The 20,137-nt window shown below is 26.9% G+C and overlaps 1 protein-coding gene across 2 annotated transcripts in view; it reads left to right on the forward strand.

The window, feature by feature from the left end:
• LOC127170747 (anosmin-1) overlaps positions 1-20,137 on the forward strand; it is a 107,129-nt gene that overhangs the window by 1,385 nt on the left and 85,607 nt on the right. Inside the window, exon 1 of one of the 2 annotated variants that reach the window (XM_051118957.1) lies at positions 7,126-7,257. The exons of the other annotated variant lie outside the window; for it this stretch is intronic. Within the exon in view, the coding sequence (XP_050974914.1) occupies positions 7,201-7,257 (57 nt within the window). The 5' untranslated portion in view covers positions 7,126-7,200. Of the gene's footprint in view, positions 1-7,125; positions 7,258-20,137 lie in introns of those variants that run through there. 2 annotated transcript variants of the gene reach the window in all.

Here is a 20,137-nt window from a genome sequence, read left to right on the forward strand (position 1 = left end):
AGGATTTTAGCACAAAATTAAAATTATATATTTTTAATTTTAGTAAAAATATTCTATTTATTTTATATTTTAAATAGTAATGTCTTATATATACAAAATTTAATTAAACTGCAAAATTATTTTTATTTGAATTATTTGCTTAGAAAAACTTTTTTAATTAAAAATTCTAGATTATATTTTTATTTTAAACAGTAAATGATTTTAATCTAAAATTGAATTAAAATGCAAAATTATATGTTTTATTTTGTATTTGAATACAAAATTATATATTTTTAATTTTAGTAAAAAATACTGTATTTATTTAACATTTTAAATATTAATGCCTTTTACATACAAAATAAAAATTGCAAAATTATATATATGTTTGAGTCCTTCCTATTAATGTACACTTGTGGGATTTTTTTTTTTTTTGTTCAAGTGAACATTGTTGATCTGATTACTTAGTATTTATGCATGTATAAGCAATGCATAAACTGAAAAACAAAAAACCCAACAACAACAAAATATACTGTTCAATCATTAAAAAGTGATTTTGCAATGAACATTGTTTAACTAAATCCATTTTTTCTGACTATATTTAGAAATAAAGACCCGTTCATGCTGTTTACGTAGGGCGCTCACCAGCTATTGTAACAGAGCCTTGTAGAATGGGGGGAAGGGGGAGTTTTGCACTTTGTGACCCACAATGGAAAAATGAGCAGCTGACCTTAAACCTGCTTATTCAACAGCACGAAATCGGAACACATCCACTGTGAAATAACACAGTCATCGCCATTTTGTGCCTCTGACCTCGAAATATTTTCTAGCATGTATGACGTACAGTAACGAAAGCATGCTCAGCTTTTTGAAAAGCAATTCATAATAGGATCTTTTTATGTTTGGTTATTGTTAACAACCTTAAATTAACATTCACATAACGTTTGGGAGGTTTTTATACTGTTAATTCAAGATTCCAGTTTTTTAGAGCCATTGTAGGAGTGTTGTTTTTTCATTAAATATTTTTATAACATAAACTAACATAACCAGAACATTGCAGAGGTGTTTGTGTGACCGTATAATTACAAAATATAACCTATGATTTTTTTAAACCCTGTATTTTAATCAGGCTTTGCACATTTGACACATTCACAACCGTTCAAATCATATTTGATATTTACTATATGATTATATTTGGATTTCATTTTGCATTTAAGATTGACATCGTGACATAGAAACCATGTGAACGATAAATGCCAGTCATAAAGCTCAGGTATACGTGATTTATCGCTTTCTGCTTTATCTCGTCTTGTCCTGGACATGGTGTAATGATTATTCTTTTACGTTTTATTATTTTATAATACAATCATTTCATAAAATAGTGCTGCCAGAACATTCCAGGAGCAAAATGTCACATGATAAGTGTGATCTCTTGACAAAAAGCATAAAGAAAATCCACAGATGCTCATATAATCATAATGTTTGACATTTATTTCCTAACACTTCATACGATTATCAGTAGATAACACTTCTCTAGTTGTTATGACGCAACATTACCGCAGACTCTCTTCCCTCCCCCACTGCTGTTTTTTGCGCATGGAAGGTCACACAGCGTCTGATTAATTCTCCTTTCGCCCTGCACAGTCATTCACATTTGGAAAGTAAATAACAAGTTGACATCATTACAGGCGTACATTAGTGTGACACATTCCTCTGAGAGCCGTAAAGACTCGAGTATATGCGCAGCCACTTCATAAATGAATACTTTTATTCACCAAGGATGCATTAAATGCATCAAAAGTGGCAGTAAAGACATTTATAATGTTGGAAAGGATTCTATTTCAAATGAGTGCTACTCTTTTGAGCTTTCTATTCGTCTGTGAATCCTAAAAAAATTAACACATGACAGTTTTCACCACAGTATTGTGCAGCACAACTGTTTTCAATATTGAATCAGAAATGTTTCTTGAACAGCAGATCAGCATATTAGAATGATTTCTGAAGGATCATGTGACACTGACGAGTAATGATGCTGAAAATTCAGATTTGATCACAGAGATAAATTACATTTTAACAGATATTCACATTGAAAACAGCTGTTTTAGTTTATAAAAATATTTGGCATTTTTACTGTATTTTTGATCAAATAAATGCAGCCCTGATGAGCAGATGGGAAACTTTTGTTATAATGTGTGTGTCAGGTTGCTACTTGTATAAATCTCACAATTCTGACTTTTTTCCCCAGTATTTTGGGTTTAAATCACACAATTCTGACTTTGAAGGATCTTGTTACACTGAAGACAAGTAATGATGCTGACTTTTTTTCTTGCAATTTGGGGTTTAAATCTTGCAATTCTGACTGTTTTTTTTTTTTTCTCAGAATTCAGAGTTTGAATCTGGAAATTCTGATGTTTTTTCTCTCAATTTGGTATTTAAATCACACAATTCTGACTTTTTTCTCGTAATTCTGGGTTTAACTCTCACAATTCAAACTTTTTTTCAGAATTCTGAGTTTAAATCTTGCAATTCTGATTTTTTTTTTCTCAGGATTCAGAGTTTAAATCTAGAAATTCTTATTTTTTTCACATTTTCGTGTTTAAATTTTGCAATTCTGACTTTTTTTTTCAGAATTCAGAGATCAAATCTGGAGATTCAGACCTTTCTCCTCACAATTTGGGGTTTAAATTGCACAATTCTGACTTTATTCCTCACTATTTGTTATTTAAATCTCACAATTCTGACTTTTTTCCCAGAATTTGTTGTTTAAACCTCACAATTCTGACTTTATTTTTCAGAATTTGGAGTTTGAACCTCACAATTCTGACTTTTTTATAACAATTTGGAGTTTAAATCACGCAATTCTGACTTTATTGCTCACAGTTTGTTGTTTAAACGTCACATTTCTGACTTTTTTTAGAATCTGGAGTTTAAATCTGGAAATTCAGACTTTTTTCCTCACAATTTGGGGTTTAAATCTGGCAATTCTGACCTTTTTTTTCTCAGAATTCAGAGATTAAATCTGGAAATTGCACAATTCTGACTTTTTTCTAACAATTTGGGGTTTAAATTGTACAATTCTGACTTTTTTGTCTCAAAATTCAGTTTAAATATCACAATTCTGACCTTTTTTCTCAGAATTTAGGGTTTAAATATGGCAATTCTGACTTTTTTCTGCAATTTAGGGTTTATATCTCACACTTCTGACTTTGAAGGATCATGTGACACTGAAGACGAGTAATGATGCTGAAAATTCAGCTTTGATCCCAGAAATAAATTACATTTTAACACATATTCACATAGAAAACTGTTGTTTTAATTTACAAAATTATTTAATATTTTTACTATATTTTTAATCAAATAAACGCAGCCTTGATTAACAAACGAGACACTTTCTGTTATAATGTGTGTGTCAGGTTGCTACTTGTTGTTTAATGTACAAAAGCAAAAGCCAGTTGTGCCGGACTGACCTGTATCTAGTATTCGTGTTGGTTCTCAAGCGCTGTTAAATATGTATTTCTTTGGTGTGTCTGCTGTTTTTTTTTTTTTTTTATCTAGTGTGTATTCACAGCAAAGATTGCAATGTCTTGCATCACTGAGAGCAAAACCCTTGTACTATGATCTCTGTTTCTGAGTTTGTGTTGTCTGTCTTTCTCCCTCAGACGAATCATTATTAAAGGAACATTTCACCCAAAAATACATTTAGAAAGTTGTTGTTCCAGATTCATGTGCCAGTACTTGTTTTTTATGTCTGAAAAGATCCAAAAAGACAACAAACACCATGAAATAGCATGCATTGTTTAAGCTGCTTATAAAAATGCACAGTATTTATGACCACATTTTGCAATTCTGATTTTTTTTCTGCAAATGTGAGATATAAACTTGCAATTCTGAGAAAAATAGTCTGAATTGTGAGATAAAATGTCACAATTACCTCTCTTATATTTTTATAGGCAGAAATCAGCTTCTGTCTAATAATAGGCTGAACTGTTCCTTTAGTATATGTGGAAGTGTAGTGTTGATATTTTAGCGTGGTGCGCGTCCTTTAGCTGTGGTACGGTAGGAGCGCGCGCTGACCTCCTAACAAAGAACAGGTTCAGTCTGCCTCCCCTCCCCCACAGGGTCATGTGACCTCCGGCGGTGGGGGAAGGGCGTCTGCAGTCAGTCCAACGCATCCGTCTGTCCGTCTGTCTGTCCGTCTGGGTGATCATGAGCGAGATCTGGCCGAGAAAACTGTCCTGAAGACAGTGAATCTGATAGACATGTGTGTGTGTGTGTGTGTGTGTGTGTGTGTCGTCTGTGATTCTGTACTTCCCCTCCCCCACTACAGTGCACACACACACACACACACACACACACACACACACACTTTGTAATGATGTTACATCAGTGATCTGCTTCCTGTCACAGAGCACATATGGATGAGTACAGCAGGGGTTTTTAGTGATGGAGGGGTCTGTGGAAATGTTTAGAGAAAAAAAAAAGAAAATAAAATGAGAGTAAAATAAATAAACAAAGATGGAATAAATAAGTAAATAAATAATTAGATGAATGTAATTCAAATTAAATTAATAATTTAAAAAAATGAGAACAAATAATTAAATGAGTGAATAAATAAATAAAAATAATATAAATAATACAGTTAATGTCGTGGTTTGTAAAATGCAAGGGCGTAGGTTTGATTACTAATAGGAAAATATAACTTAATTTGTGTTTCTTGTTAGCTAAATTTCACATGCATAAACAAAAATATCTGTTTCTAAACGTCTATTTCTTTGTTCAAAGTTGATCTAGACAAGTACGAAGTTCTGGTAATCCTAAAGCAGTGGTTACTATAGTTAAACCATGGTATTTGTAGTAAAACTGTGGTTATACAAAAAATAAACAAACAAAAAAACATGGTTGCTAAACTTTTAGTGTAATGTAACCATGGTTAATTTTCTCATTGGATTTGTATTTGTGTATTCTTTCCTTCTTTTTTTATTTGTTTTATTTTTTATAATTGTACTGCCTTAATGGTTTAATGTTGTGTGTGTATGCCCTACTATTTAATAATAATAATAAAAAAAGAAATTTAAAAAGTTTTATGATAAAACAAAAGATTCACAAGCCCGCTCCGATGTCTCGGTCTGAATCAAGTGATTCGCAAACCCGCTTTGAAGTTCTGATCTGAGTCAAATGATTCACGAACCCGCACCAGTCCCGATCTGAATCAAGTGATTCGCAAACCCGCTTTGAAGTTCCGATCCAAATCAAATGATTCACGATGACGCTTTAAAGTTTTGATCTGAGTCAAATGATTCACGAACCCGCACCAGTCCCGATCTGAATCAAATGATTCGCAAACCCGCTTTGAAGTTCTGATCTGAGTCAAATGATTCGCGAACCCGCACCAGTCCCGATCTGAATCAAGTGATTCGCAAACCCACTTAGAAATTCCAATCTGAGTCAAATGATTCGCGAACCCGCACTAGTCCCGATCTGAATCAAGTGATTCACGAACAGGCTTTAAAGTTTTGATCTGAGTCAAATGATTCATGAACCCGCACCAGTTCCGATCTGAATCAAATGATTCGCAAACCCGCTTTGAAGTTCCGATCTAAATCAAATGATTCACGAACACGCTTTAAAGTTTTGATCTGAATCAAGTGATTCACGAACACCCTTTAAAGTTTTGATCTGAGTCAAATGATTCGCGAACCCGCACCAGTCCCGATCTGAATCAAGTGATTCGCAAACCCGCTTTGAAGTTCCGATCTAAATCAAATGATTCACGATGACGCTTTAAAGTTTTGATCTGAGTCAAATGATTCACGAACACGCTTTGAAGTTCCGATCTAAATCTAATGATTCACGAACACGCTTTGAAGTTCTGATCTGAGTCAAATGATTCGCGAACCCGCACCAGTTCCGATCTGAATCAAATGATTCGCAAACCCGCTTTGAAGTTCCGATCTGTGTCAAATGATTCGCAAACCCTCACGGAAGTTCCGATTTAAATCAAATGATTCACGAACAGGCTTTGAAGTTCTGATCTGAGTCAAATGTTTCGGGAAGGCGCACCGCAAGTCTCGATTTGAATTGAATGATTCGCGAAGTTCCGATCTAAATCAAATTTGAAGTCTCGGTCTGAATCAAATGATTCACGAACCCGCTTTGAAGTTCCGATCTAAATTAAATGATTCACAAACAGGCTTTAAAGTTTTGATCTGATTCAAATGATTTGCGAACCCGCACCAGTCCCGATCTAAATCAAATGATTCACAAACCCGCTTTGAAGTTCCGATCTGTGTCAAATGATTCGCAAACCCTCACGGAAGTTCCGATTTAAATCAAATGATTCACGAACAGGCTTTGAAGTTCTGATCTGAGTCAAATGTTTCGGGAAGGCGCACCGAAGTCTCGATTTGAATTGAATGATTCGCGAATCCGCTTTGAAGTCTCGGTCTGAATCAAATGATTCGCGAACCCACTCCGAAGTTCCGATCTAAATTAAATGATTCACAAACAGGCTTTAAAGTTTTGATCTGATTCAAATGATTCGCGAACCCGCACCAGTCCCGATCTAAATCAAATGATTCACAAACCCGCTTTGAAGTTCCGATCTGTGTCAAATGATTCGCAAACCCTCACGGAAGTTCCGATTTAAATCAAATGATTCACGAACAGGCTTCGAAATTCCGATCTGAGTCAAATGATTCGCCAACCCGCATTTTTTCTTTCTTTTATCTTTGTACTGCCTTAATGGTTTAATGTTTTGTACTGTAAAAAAAAAAAAAAAAAAAAAAAAGAACAAGAAATCAGAAAAAAGATTCTCATCACTTCGGAACGTGAATCGCGAATCATTCAATTCGCGAAATGATTCGCGAGACCTCTCCAAAGTTCCGATCTAAATCAAATGATTCGCGATACGCGCTCCGAATGCGACGCAACTGATTCGGAGTTTTGAAAAGCTCCGTTTTTAAAATAATTACAAGCAATGTCGAACTTGGAAAACAAATTGCTTCTTTGATCTGTTTTTTTTTTTTTGTTTGTTAGTGAATCACTTGAACTGATTTAAGTCACAAGTTTGAATCAATCGGAGCGGTTCCAGCGTAAATGACTCACTTGAATCGTTTTGTCTGTTCCGCTTTTCGCGTCGTTAGCCGTGTTTACACGAAGCTGTCAGTACTGCTACTGACTTAGCTCGCTAGTTTCAAGACATTAACTAAAGTAAGAGGGAAAAGTATGATGTTTACAAATAAAATATCAATATTACCAACACAAATCAACGAACATATTGAGGTGAGTTAACCGGTTTACTGCTAACTAGCGAAACAGTCCATTAACATGACGAGCTGCAGCTCAAAATACATGTTAGATGGAAACATTGTGCTTTATGATGGAGTTTGCAGCTCACTGATCTGACCTAATTAGTTCAACAGTATATTGGTAAGAACATCACAGCGTCTGTACTGACTTCTGCTCTTGGTAAAATGTGGTTTGTGCGGTCGTTCACACATTTGCTGATCTGCAGTTTATAGTTGTGGATTAATGCACTGGTGTTGTAGATGTTGTGCTGTGCAGAGCACTGAACTTTGCCACTGTAGTCTATAGTAGTTTCCATGACAATGGGCTGTAAAAGGAGGCGGGAAGCTTTAGCAGTTGTGAGGGTTCAAAGGTCACGAGCTGCATGAACTTTGTCCTCAGTGTGTTCAGGGAGCTTCATGTCCTGCTTGACCTCTGTTAGCACAGATCCTGTTTGTGTGTAGAAATATTTCTGACTCTTGTGTTAAGGTAAAAAAAAAAAAAAAAGAGTGAATAGATTAAAATATCAAATAAATAAATACATTCAAATAAAAAGATTAAAAATCAAAATAAATATATGAATAATAAAAAATTAAGTTAGATGAAAATGAATAAAATGAAATAAAGTAAATGAATAAGTAAACAAATACATTTAAATCAAATAAAAATAGATTAAAATAAAAATGTTTATATAAATGGGTATTTTATTTAAATACATAAAAAATAGAAGAAAACAAGTAAATGAGAAAGTAAATAAATAATATTTATTTGAATACTTATTATGAAGGTATTAAATTATTATTATTAAATTAATATTAAATACATAAATAAATAAATAAATAAATAAAAATAGAGTAAAATAACCAAATACATCAATAGATTAAAATAAGCAAATGCAAAAGTAAATAAATGAATGAATAGAGGTAGATTTAAATAAATAAACATACAATCAAGAGACAAATGTGTAAATAAATAAACAGATTTAAATAATTAATAAAGTAAAAAAAATGAATAAAACATAAAAGTTATTTTAAAATAAATAAAAATGAAGTAAATTAATTAGTAAACAAAATTTTAAATAAAATAAAAATAGATTAGAATGAACGTTGTTTGTATAAATGGGTAAATGGGATTTTTTTTTAGTTATTATGAAAGTATTAAATTATTGTTATTATTAAACAATTTAAATACAATGTAAAATTGATTAAAATAAATAAAAAAATATAGTAAATATGCCTAAATGCATAAAAATAGATTAAAATAAACAAATGCAAAAGTAAATAAATTAATAAATATGCACATTAGATTAAAATAAATAGAAGTAGCTTAAATAAATAAACAAACAATCAAGAGAAAAGTATGTAAATAAATAAAATAGATAAAAAATAGGTAAATAAATAAGTAAATTAATTAAAGAAAAATAAAAAAGGGATTCAAATAAAATCAGCATATTAGAATGATTTCTGAAGGATCATGTGACACTGAAGACTGGAGTAATGATGCTGAAAATTCAGCTTTGACCACTGAAATAAATTACAGTTTAACACATATTCACATAGAAAACAGCTGTTTTAAATTATAATAATATTTCACAATTTTTACTCAGAAAACAACAACAACAACAACAAAATGAATAAATGTGAATGCAGCACTGGTGAGAAGAGAGTTCTTAAAAAAATATTAATTGAAAATTCTTAATTATTCCAAACCTTTCACCAGTAGTGTGTAGTCTACACAAAAAGTGAATTTTGTAATTGATAATTTAATATCACATGTTGTCGTAATTCTAATATATAATGTGAGAATGAGGTTTTTAATCTATGTATTATGTGACCACATAATGTCTATGAAGGGATGAAGTTACAGCTGTAAATGATGTGACACATCGCCATCTAGTGTTCATTACAGACACTACATGCTCTGATCGCAGGATAAAACATGGTAAATAATAAAATAATTTGTATTTAAAACAGTGAATGAATAGATTAAAATAAGCAAATAAGTAAATAAATATAAGTTAGATTAAGTTAGAAATGGATTAAAATAGGTAAATAATGGATGAATAATAAATGCATAAAAATAGTTTTAACAGAATAAAAGAAGTAAATAAAAAAATAAATGATTTAAAATCGAAAATGTTGTAAATGAATGATGTAAATAAATGAATGTCAATAAATAATTAAGTAAACATTTATTTTAATAATAATTAAAGTAAATAAATAAATAATAAGTAACTATACAGATGAGTAAATACATAATTAAATACATAATAAATAAATATTACAGGTACTACATGATCGGATCACAGGTAAATAATAAATAATAATAATAATTATGATAAATAAATAAATTTTATATAAAACATTTGTGAGTATAAATAAATATATTAAATTAATAAGATAGAAAAAGATTAAAATAAGTAAATAATGGATGAATAATAAATGAATAAAATTGTTTAAATAAATAATAAAATAGATTAAAATAAATAGGAATAAAATTGAAAATTGAATCATTGATGTAAATAGATAAACAAGTAAATAAACACATTTAAAAAAATAGATTAATATAAATTGAAACTGAGCAAAGTATGCAAATAAAATAAGTGAAGAAATGAGTAAAGACATAAGTGAATAAAAATGTGATTAAAATGAACAAAATATAATAACAATAAGTAAATAAATGTAAGTAAAATAAAAATAGAGTAAAATAAGTAAATAAATAAATTAGATTAAAATTGAAGATAGAATAAATACAGTCAATAAATAAGTAAAATTGAAATAAATCAAAATAGAGTTAAATAAATAAATAAATTTAGAGATGAGTAAATACGTAAGTAAATAAATATTTGATTAAAATAAAAAATAAATAATTAAATAAATTAGTATCAGTAAATAATTGAAGTAAAATAAAATAGGTTAAAATAAAACAAAAATAAATAAAATAAAAATAGATTAAAATAAAAAAGCTAATAAATAAATAAATGTAAAGATAATATGTAAATAAATATTTGATTAAAATAAAAATAGAATTAAATAAGTAAATGTGTAACAGAAAATAATTTAAGTAAAATAAAAATAGATTAAAAAAAAAAAAGAGTAAAATAAGTAAATAAATTAGATTAAAATCAAAAAATAGAATACAGTCAATAAATAAAGTAAATTCATTTAAGTAAAACAAAAACAGATGAAAATAAATAAAAATAGAGTTAAATAAATAAATAAATGTAAAGATAATAAGTAAAAAAATCTTTGATTAAAATAAAAAACAATTAAATAAGTAAAATAAAAAAAGAGTAAAATAAAAAATAAAAATAATTTTGAACTTGTCGCTTTCTAATACTAAAATAGAACGTGGTGAATATTAAAATGATTAAGAGTTTGAATGCATAAACCTCAAAATTTTTCACACATTAGAATAATAGTAACGTATAGTAAACATGTTTTAAACACTATTGAGGGAGGAACAACTATGATGAAGACGTGATGATGCTTTTCAACTAGTTTTTCCATTTCATTAAATGTTTATTTCAGGTGTTTTTGTCTGTAGGAACAGTTTTAGACAATATCTGTGTACAAAAATAAGTTTAAGCATGTGAGTCTTTAGATCAGCAAGTCTTAAGAGAGTCATAAATTCATTCGTTGTGTCCAGTTTTGACTGCTGCTTTATTAATGTGGCCTTATTTCGTAATTCCATAAATCACAGACGGCGATAAGAGCCGCGGCTGATGAATGCGTTTGTTGACCACGGGCTCAGAATAGGGAATATTGGGAATTCTGTGGGGATTTTCCACCGTCTGAGGAGATATTGTGCTGCGAAACGCTTTATGTGACGCTTCACCAGCAGAAATAGAAGCGTATATTTGCTCTCGCTCCGTCACAGAGCTGCATTCACACTTCAGACTGTGATAGACGAAGCTTTCTCCACTTATAAAACCTGCTCACGCTGTTTTATGGAGAGGAAATGTTTACAAAGTGGATCCTGTAAAGTGCAAAAATATTGATCAAGAATAAACCAGTGTCAGAAACAAAGACTTCACAGAACAGATACTGGTAGAGATCTTATTCATATTTTGAATCGGTTTTATTTATAAGTTTTAAACATTTTGTTGTGTTTTTGTCATTGCTTTTTGTTTTGTTTGCTCACCAAGGTTGTATTTATTTGATCAAAAATACAGTAAAATTGTGAAATATTATTACAATTTAAAATAGCTGATTTCTATTTGAATATATTTTAAAATTTAATTTATTTACAGCATATTAGAATGATTTTTGAAGGATCATGTGACACTGAAGACTGGAGTAATGATGCTGAAAATTCAGCTTTGATCACTGAAATAAATTACATTTTAAAATGTATTCACATAGAAAACAGATATTTTAAATTGTAATAATATTTCACAATTTCTGATACATTTTTAATAATTACAAAATTGACTAAATAAAATAAATAAATATACATTTTAAGATTAAAATAATAGTAATAGTATAAGTAAATAAATAAATATAAATTAGATTAGATTAATATGTAAATAAATGGGTAAATAAATAAATACAAAAAGATTAAAATAATACGTAAATAAATAAACATAAATGTAAATAAAAATAAAAAATATTAAAATAAATAAAAAGCAAAGTAAAATATGTAAATAAACAAATAGATTAAAATAAACAAATAATATTTCACAATTTCTAACAGATTTTTAATAAATACTAAATTGACTAAATAAAGCAAGTAAATGAATAAATAAAAATGTAAGATTAAAATAAATAAAAATAAGTAAATAAATTAGTAAATAAAAGCTAGATGAAAATAAATAATAAGTAATTATTTTAATCTTAAAATGTGTATTTATTTACATGCCTTATTTAGTCAATTTTGTATATATTTTGTATATATTAATCATATATATATATATATATATATATATATATATATATATATATACACACACACACATATATGATGTGTAAAATAAATAAAAATAGATTAAAGTAATAAATACATAAGTAAGTTAATAAATAAACACAAATTAGATGAATATATACATTATTATAGATTAGATTAATATACAAAATTGACTAAATAAAGCAAGTAAAATTAATAAAATAAGTAAAAATAAATAAAAATAAGTAAATAAATGAGTAAATAAATAAAAGTTCAATAAACAAATACAAGTTGAATAAAAAAATAGATTAAGTATATATATATATATATATATACACACACACACACACACACACACACAAAACATTAAAATACGTAAATAAATAAATGTAAATAATAAAAATAAAAAAGATTCAAATTAAAAAAACAGTAAAATATGTTAATAAACATATGTAAATAAAATAAGTAAATAAACCAGTAAATACATAAATAAATAAATGCTGATTAGATTTAAATGAATGAACGAATGAATGAATGAATAAATAAATAAATAAATAAATACAAATGAGAAAAATAGATTAAAAAAGTAACATTTATTAATATTCTGTGAATAAATTACATTTTAAAATATATTCAAATAGAAATCAGCTTTTAAATTGTACATTTTAAATTGTAATAATATTTTTTTTTAACAAATAAATGCAGCTTTGATGAACATTCAAAATAACAGAATAAATAAATAAATATAAATTAGAAAAATATATATAGGTTAATATACAAAATTTACTAAATAAAGCAAGTAAAAGAATAAATACAAATGTTAAGATTAATTTAAATAAAGATAAAAATTAGAAATAGAGTAAATCAATAAAAGTATAAAAATAGTAAATACATAATTAAATAAATAAATACACACACACACACACACACACAAATACAAAATTGACTAAAAAAGCAAGTAAATAAATTTTAAGATTAAAATAAATAAAAATGATAAATAAACGAGTAAATCAATAAAAGTTAGATGAAAATAAATAACAAATAGTAAATACATAAGTAAATTCATATTTATAAGTTATATAATTTGCATATATATCTATATATATATGCAAAATTGACTAAAAAAGCAAGTAAATAAATAAACAGATTTTAAGATTACAGTAAATAAATAGCAAATAAATGAGTAAATAAAAGTTAGATGAAAATAAATAAAAATAGATTTAAATGGATGAATAAATAAATAACTGCACATCAGAAAAATAGATTAAAATAAGAAATATTTAACAATATAATTTATATTCTGTGAATAAATATATTCAAATAGAAATCAGCTATTTTAATTATAATAATATTTCACAGTTTGACTGCATTTTTAAACAAACAAATGCAGCTTTGATGAACATTAAAACATTGACTGGACAATTATAAATTAATAATAATAAACTAATGGACTAATCATAGTTAGAACTATAGGAATCTCTTTCGATGTTTTTGTGGGTAAAAACAGAGAAAAAAAGAAAACCTGTGCTAACTGCTGGAATGTGTTTGGTTGTTGGCCTCCTTTACTGCTGAAGTGTTTCATATCGTTTTATGGAGGGGATCGACCGCATTGAGATGATCACAGGGTTTCTGTGCCTGGACTTGACTCCACTTCCTTCACACGCAGCCGTTTGTTGTTTCAGACGAAGAGCGCGAGTCTTTGAGACGCTGCTGAGATCCAGCGCAGGTGGACGGAACAATGAACACACCTGCGGCCGGCGCTCACGTGACCACAGGTGCCGTTGGGTTTGTAAATAAGGGCGGGAATCCGATTCCAGACGACCGCTGAGCAAATAAGGGCAGCGCGGGGCGATAGAGGACGAGAGCCGCTGTTATTAGTGTCATTGTGTGTCTGTACTTCATGTTCCTGTGTGTTTGTGAACGATTCATCGCTGCACGTCATTCACAAGTCTTCTTTTATACTCTTTCTTTTGTGTTTAAAATCTACTTGACTGTTATTTTCCTCCAGCATCATCAGTCCTTCTTTTATGTGACGCCCACATCATGATCCATTCAGTTAAAAAATGTAGAAAAAATATTAGAAAATGTGAAAAATTATTGCAATTTAAAACAGCTGTTTTCTATGTGAATATCTGTTAAAATGTAATTTATTTTTGTGATCAAAGCTGAATTTTCCAGTCTTCAGTGTCACATGATCCTTCAGAAATCATTCTAATACGCTGATTTGCTGCTCAAGAAATATTTCTGATTATTATTAGTGTTAAAAGCAGTTGTGCTGCACAATATTTTGGTGGAAACTGTGACATACTACTATTTTAAAGTTTAGGGCTAAAAATGAGAAATTATTAGGCTACTTTTATTCATCAAGGATGCCTTAAATTGGTCAAAAGTAAAAACATTTATAATGTTAGAAAAGATTTCTTTTCAAATAAATGCTGTTCTTTTAAACGTTCTATTCATCTGTAAATCCTGAAAAATAAATATATGACGGTTTCCACAAAAATATTGGGCAGCACAACTGTTTTCAACATTGATAGTAATAAAATAAACCTAATAAAATAGTGTATATAAACAAAATGAAACAATGATTATTTATGCAGTAAAAATAATAAAAAATAATATGTAAATATTTTAGTGCAACATTAAAAAAGAATCCAATTTATATATATATATATATATATATATATATATATATAATTTATTTTAATTAAACATTAACATTAAAAATAATCACATTTTATCTTATATTTAATATATAATATATAATAGAAACATTAAATACATAAATACAAAATTTAAGATAACAAATAAAAAAATAAAAATAAGTAAATAAATACAAGAAGATTAAAATATTTTAGATCATTATTTTAGATTAAAATAAATACAAATAGATTTAAATTAGGTAAGTAAAAACATGTGAATAAATACTGTGTGTGTAAATATATAAGTAAATAATAATAATAATAATAACAATAAAAATAAATAAATAAAGGTTAAAATAATGTGTAAATAAATAAATGTAAATAAACATAAATAAATAAAATAAATAAAAAACAGAGTAAAATATGCAAATAAACAAATATATTGAAATAAGTAAATAGACCAGTAAATACATACGTAAATAAATAAATAAATAAATATAAATTAGATTAATATAGATTAGATTAATATATGCAAAATTAACTAAATAAAGCAGGTAAATGAATAAATACAAATTGTAAGATTTATATAAATAAAAATAAAAATGATAATGAGTAAATAAATAAAAGTTACATGAAATAAATAACACATAAAGTAAATAAATAATTATAAATTATTCTGTGTGTGTATATATATATATATATATATATATATAGACTAAAGAAGAAGGTAAATAAATACAAATTTTAAGATTACAATAAATAAATAGTAAATAAACGAGTAAATAAAAGTTAGGTGAAAATAAATACATATAGATTAAAGTAATAAATACATAAGTAAGTAAATAAATAAATATAAATTGGATTAATATATAGATAAAAATAAGTAAAGAAATAAATACAAGATAGATTAAAATAAAAATATATATTTTATTAATAAAATTAATGATTAAATTAAGTAAGTAAATACAAAAGTGAATAAATACTGTGTGTGTGTAAATAAATGGGTAAATGATAAATAAATAAATAAATAAATAAATAAATAAATAAATAAAAGGTTAAAATAATAAGTAAATAAATGAATGGAAATAAAAAAAAATTAAATAAATTAAAAACAGAGTAAAATATGCAAATAAACAAATAGATTAAAACAAGTATATAGACCAGTAAATACATGAGTAAATAAATACATGCTGATTAATTTAAAAGAATAAATAAAATTAATATATACAAAAAATAATATAATAACTAAATAAATTAATAGATTAAAATAAGTAAATAAATTGGTAAATACGTAAGTAAATAAATCCAAAATTGTATTTTTTTTGTAAATTTAAATAAGTAAATAAATACATTTTATTACATCATTAAAAAAATCCAATTATATTATAGCACCAATTGAACAGAAATTAAAAATAAATGTCTTTAAAAAATAAATGTTTGAAATAAAATAGTATATCAGCAAAATTATACATTTTATATATATATATATATATATATATAGTTAAAAATAATACATAATATATAATAATATATAGTGTATAATAATATATAATATAAAAACAGAAACATTTTTTCAATAATAAAAAAAAAAGTAGAAAAAGACAGAAGAAAGTCATACAGATTCATGTTTTTGTTTTGTTTAGTATTTAAGGCTCATTGTTGAGGAGGGACTTAAATACTAATTAATGGAATTGCTAAGGATTGGGAATTTAAATTGGATCCATAATTCCTCACAATTTCCATTCCAGCGTTTCAAGTCGAGCTAAAGGAAGTAAAGCTAATCAAACGCAATAACTTTCAACAATAACCTGCAAATTGTCATTGGGTTAAAATCACAGACATCTGCGAACGACGACCATCTGCACATCAAATGAAGAGGCAGAAAGAGTCAGTGCCGCATATTTGAACCCCTCGAACGGCAGAAATGAGTCCCTGATGTCCACGCCGACCCCATTTATGTGGCCGTTTTCCTCACGCTTCTCAAGGACGGTTAACCTCTCGCCCCGATCAGACGTTTGCAGCATCTGGAATTCATTCGACCGCGGCATTTTCATTCATAACTCCGGCATGATATTTCGTGTTTCACTGCAAACGCTGCTACCATTAAAGAAGCGAAACCATTTGAAAGCATCTCAACACACCCGATCTGAGCAAACACGCCACACAATGAAACGCCCGAGCGAGTCGCTTCACGTCCGCTCGTATGAAAGAGCTCTTATAAACTCAAAATCAAATAGAAATTCAGTCAGTACAGTTTTTTAAACTACAATGCATTGCTTTCTACATGTAAATGTAGGCAATGCATCAAATATGATCAATTATTATTGCTAAATTATTAGCGTTTAAATTCATCTCAGTAGTAATTCTGGAAAAACATAATTAGAAATCCACTAGCAAAACATCTAACTAAATAAAAAAATCAAAAATACCGTCAAAATTGTGAAATATTGGCCTACGTTGTCCACTGAATAATCATGCATGAAAAATGTGAAATATCATTACAACTTTAAAAATAACAGTTTGCTCATTTTTACAATTTACTTATGTAAAATCATAATAATTGTGAGAGGAGAAAGATGCTTTTTAGATGCTTTTTGTTTGTTTTTTTGTACGTAGTTTCAATATCTACCAACTGGGGATAACCAGGAACTAACTAACCTAACTTTAACCAGGGATTTTTTTTTAAATTATATGTTTTTCTGGACCTAATCACAACAAAAACTGCATTCTGTTCTTAATTCATGAGATTGATGTTTGTTTGACCAATGGTGTGAGTTTGGGGGCGGGGCTACCCTTTGTTTGACCAATGACATAGGGGGAGGGCGTTTGAAACTTGCAGTGTTGAAAACAGTTGTGCTGCCCACAATTTAATTAATTAATTTATTTGTTTGTTTATTTATATATTATATTGGATAAAATTGGATTCTTTTTTAAAGTTTTAATACAATATTTAAATATTATTTTTAATATTTATATTGCATAAATAATTATTCCTGTTTCATTTTGATGATTTATACTCTTTTATTATATATTATATTAGGTTTATTTTATTATTGTCAATGTTGAAAACAGTTGTGCTGCCCAATATTTTTGTGGAAACAGTCATACATTTTTCAGGATTTTAATATTATTATTTTTATTCATATTGCATGAATAATCATTCTTGTTTCATTTTGTTGATTTATACTATTTCATTATATATTATATTAGGTTAATTTTATTATTAGCAGTGCTGATAACAGTTGTGCTGCCCAGTATTTTTGTGAAAACCATCATACATTTTTATTTATTTGTTTATTATTTATTTATTATTTTGGATAAAATTGGATTCTTTTTTTTAAGTTGTAATAAATTATTTAAATATTATTTTTTATTATTTATATTGCATAAATAATTGTTCCTGTTTCATTTTGTTGATATACACTATTTTATTATATTTTATATTAGGTTTATTTTATTATTGTCAGTGTTAAAAAACAGTTGTGCTGCACAATATTTTTGTGTTTTAATTACCATCATACATTTAATTTTTCAAGATTCACAGATGATTAGAAATTCAAAAGAACAGCATTTATTTGAAATAGAAATTTGTTTTCTGTTTTAGAAACTAAACAAAACACTTAAATGAACAGTTAAAAAAAAACATAATTCTGTATGACTTTCTTCTGACCGTCTTATTCTGTTTTACTCTGTATTTTTTCGCTATTTATTTATTTATTTATTTAATATTTGGATAAAATTGGATTATTTTTAAAGTTGTAATGAAATATTTAAATATTATTTGTATTATCTGTATTGCATAAATAATCATTCTTGTTTCATTTTATTGATATATACTGTTTTACTATATATTATATTAGGTTTATTTTATTATTGTCAATGTTGAAAACAGTTGTGCTGCCTAATATTTTTGTGGAAACCATCATACATTTAATTTTTTCAGGATTTATTGATGAATAGAAAGTTAAAAAAAAACAGGATTTATTTGAAATAGAAATTTGTTTTCTATTTTAGGATACTAAACAAAACACTCAAATGAACAGTAAAAAAAAAAAAAACCCATAATTCCATATGACTTTCTTCTGACAGTCTTATTCTGTTACACTATATATTTATATATCACTATTTTTTTATTTATTATATCTTTTTTTTAAGTTGTAATAAAATATGTAAATATTATTTATATTATTTATATTGCATAAATAATCTTTCTTGTTTCATTTTGTTGATATATATACTATTTTATTATATATTAGGTTTATTTTATTATTGTCAATGTTGAAAATAGTTGTGCTGCCCAATATTTTTGTGGAAACCGTCATACATTTAATTTTTTCAGGATTCAGTGATGAATAGAAAGTTAAAAAAACAGGGTTTATTTGAAATAGAAATTTGTTTTCTGTTTTAGGATACTAAACAAAACACTCAAATGAACAATAAAAAAAACAACAACAACAACATAATTCCGTATGACCATCTTATTCTGTTTCACTATATATTTATTATATCACTATTTTTTTTATTTAATTTATTATATATTTTTTTAAAGTTGTAATAAAATATTTTAATATTATTTTATTATTTATATTGCATAAATAATCTTTCTTGTTTCATTTTGTTGATATATACTATTTTATTATATATTAGGTTTATTTTATTATTATCAGTGTTGAAAACAGTTGTGCTGCCCAATATTTTTGTGGAAACGATCATACAATTTTATTTATTTATTTATTTATTTATTTATTATTTGTTTGTTTATTTGTTTATTATATTTGATCAAATTGGATTCTTTTTTTAAGTTTTAATAAAATATTTAAATATAATTTTTATTATTTATATTACATAAAAATTGATTCTTGTTTCATTTTGTTGAAATATACTATTTTATTATATATTATATATGTTTTATTTCATTATTATTATCAGTGTTGAAAACAGTTGTGCTGAACAATATTTTTGTGGAAACCGTCATGCAATTATATTTATTTATTTATTTGTTTGTTTGTTTGTTTATTATATTTGATAAAATTGGATCTGTTTTAAGTTGTAATAAAATATTTAAATATTATTTTTATCATTTATATTTCATAAGTGATCATTGCTGTTTCAATTGGTATATATATTATTTTATTATATATTTTATTATAACCTGTTAGGTTTATTTTATTTTTATCAATGTTGAAAACAGTTGTGCTGCCCAATATTTTTGTAGATTTTACTTTACTGGCACTTTTGATCAATTTATTGCATCTTTGCAAATTTCTTGAGCAGGAAATCAGCATATCAGAATGATTTCTGAAGGATCATGTGACACTGAAGACTGGAGTAATGATGCTGAAAATTCAGCT

The sequence above is a fragment of the Labeo rohita genome, chromosome 9 (assembly GCF_022985175.1).
Source record: "Labeo rohita strain BAU-BD-2019 chromosome 9, IGBB_LRoh.1.0, whole genome shotgun sequence".
Lineage (NCBI taxonomy): Eukaryota > Metazoa > Chordata > Actinopteri > Cypriniformes > Cyprinidae > Labeo > Labeo rohita.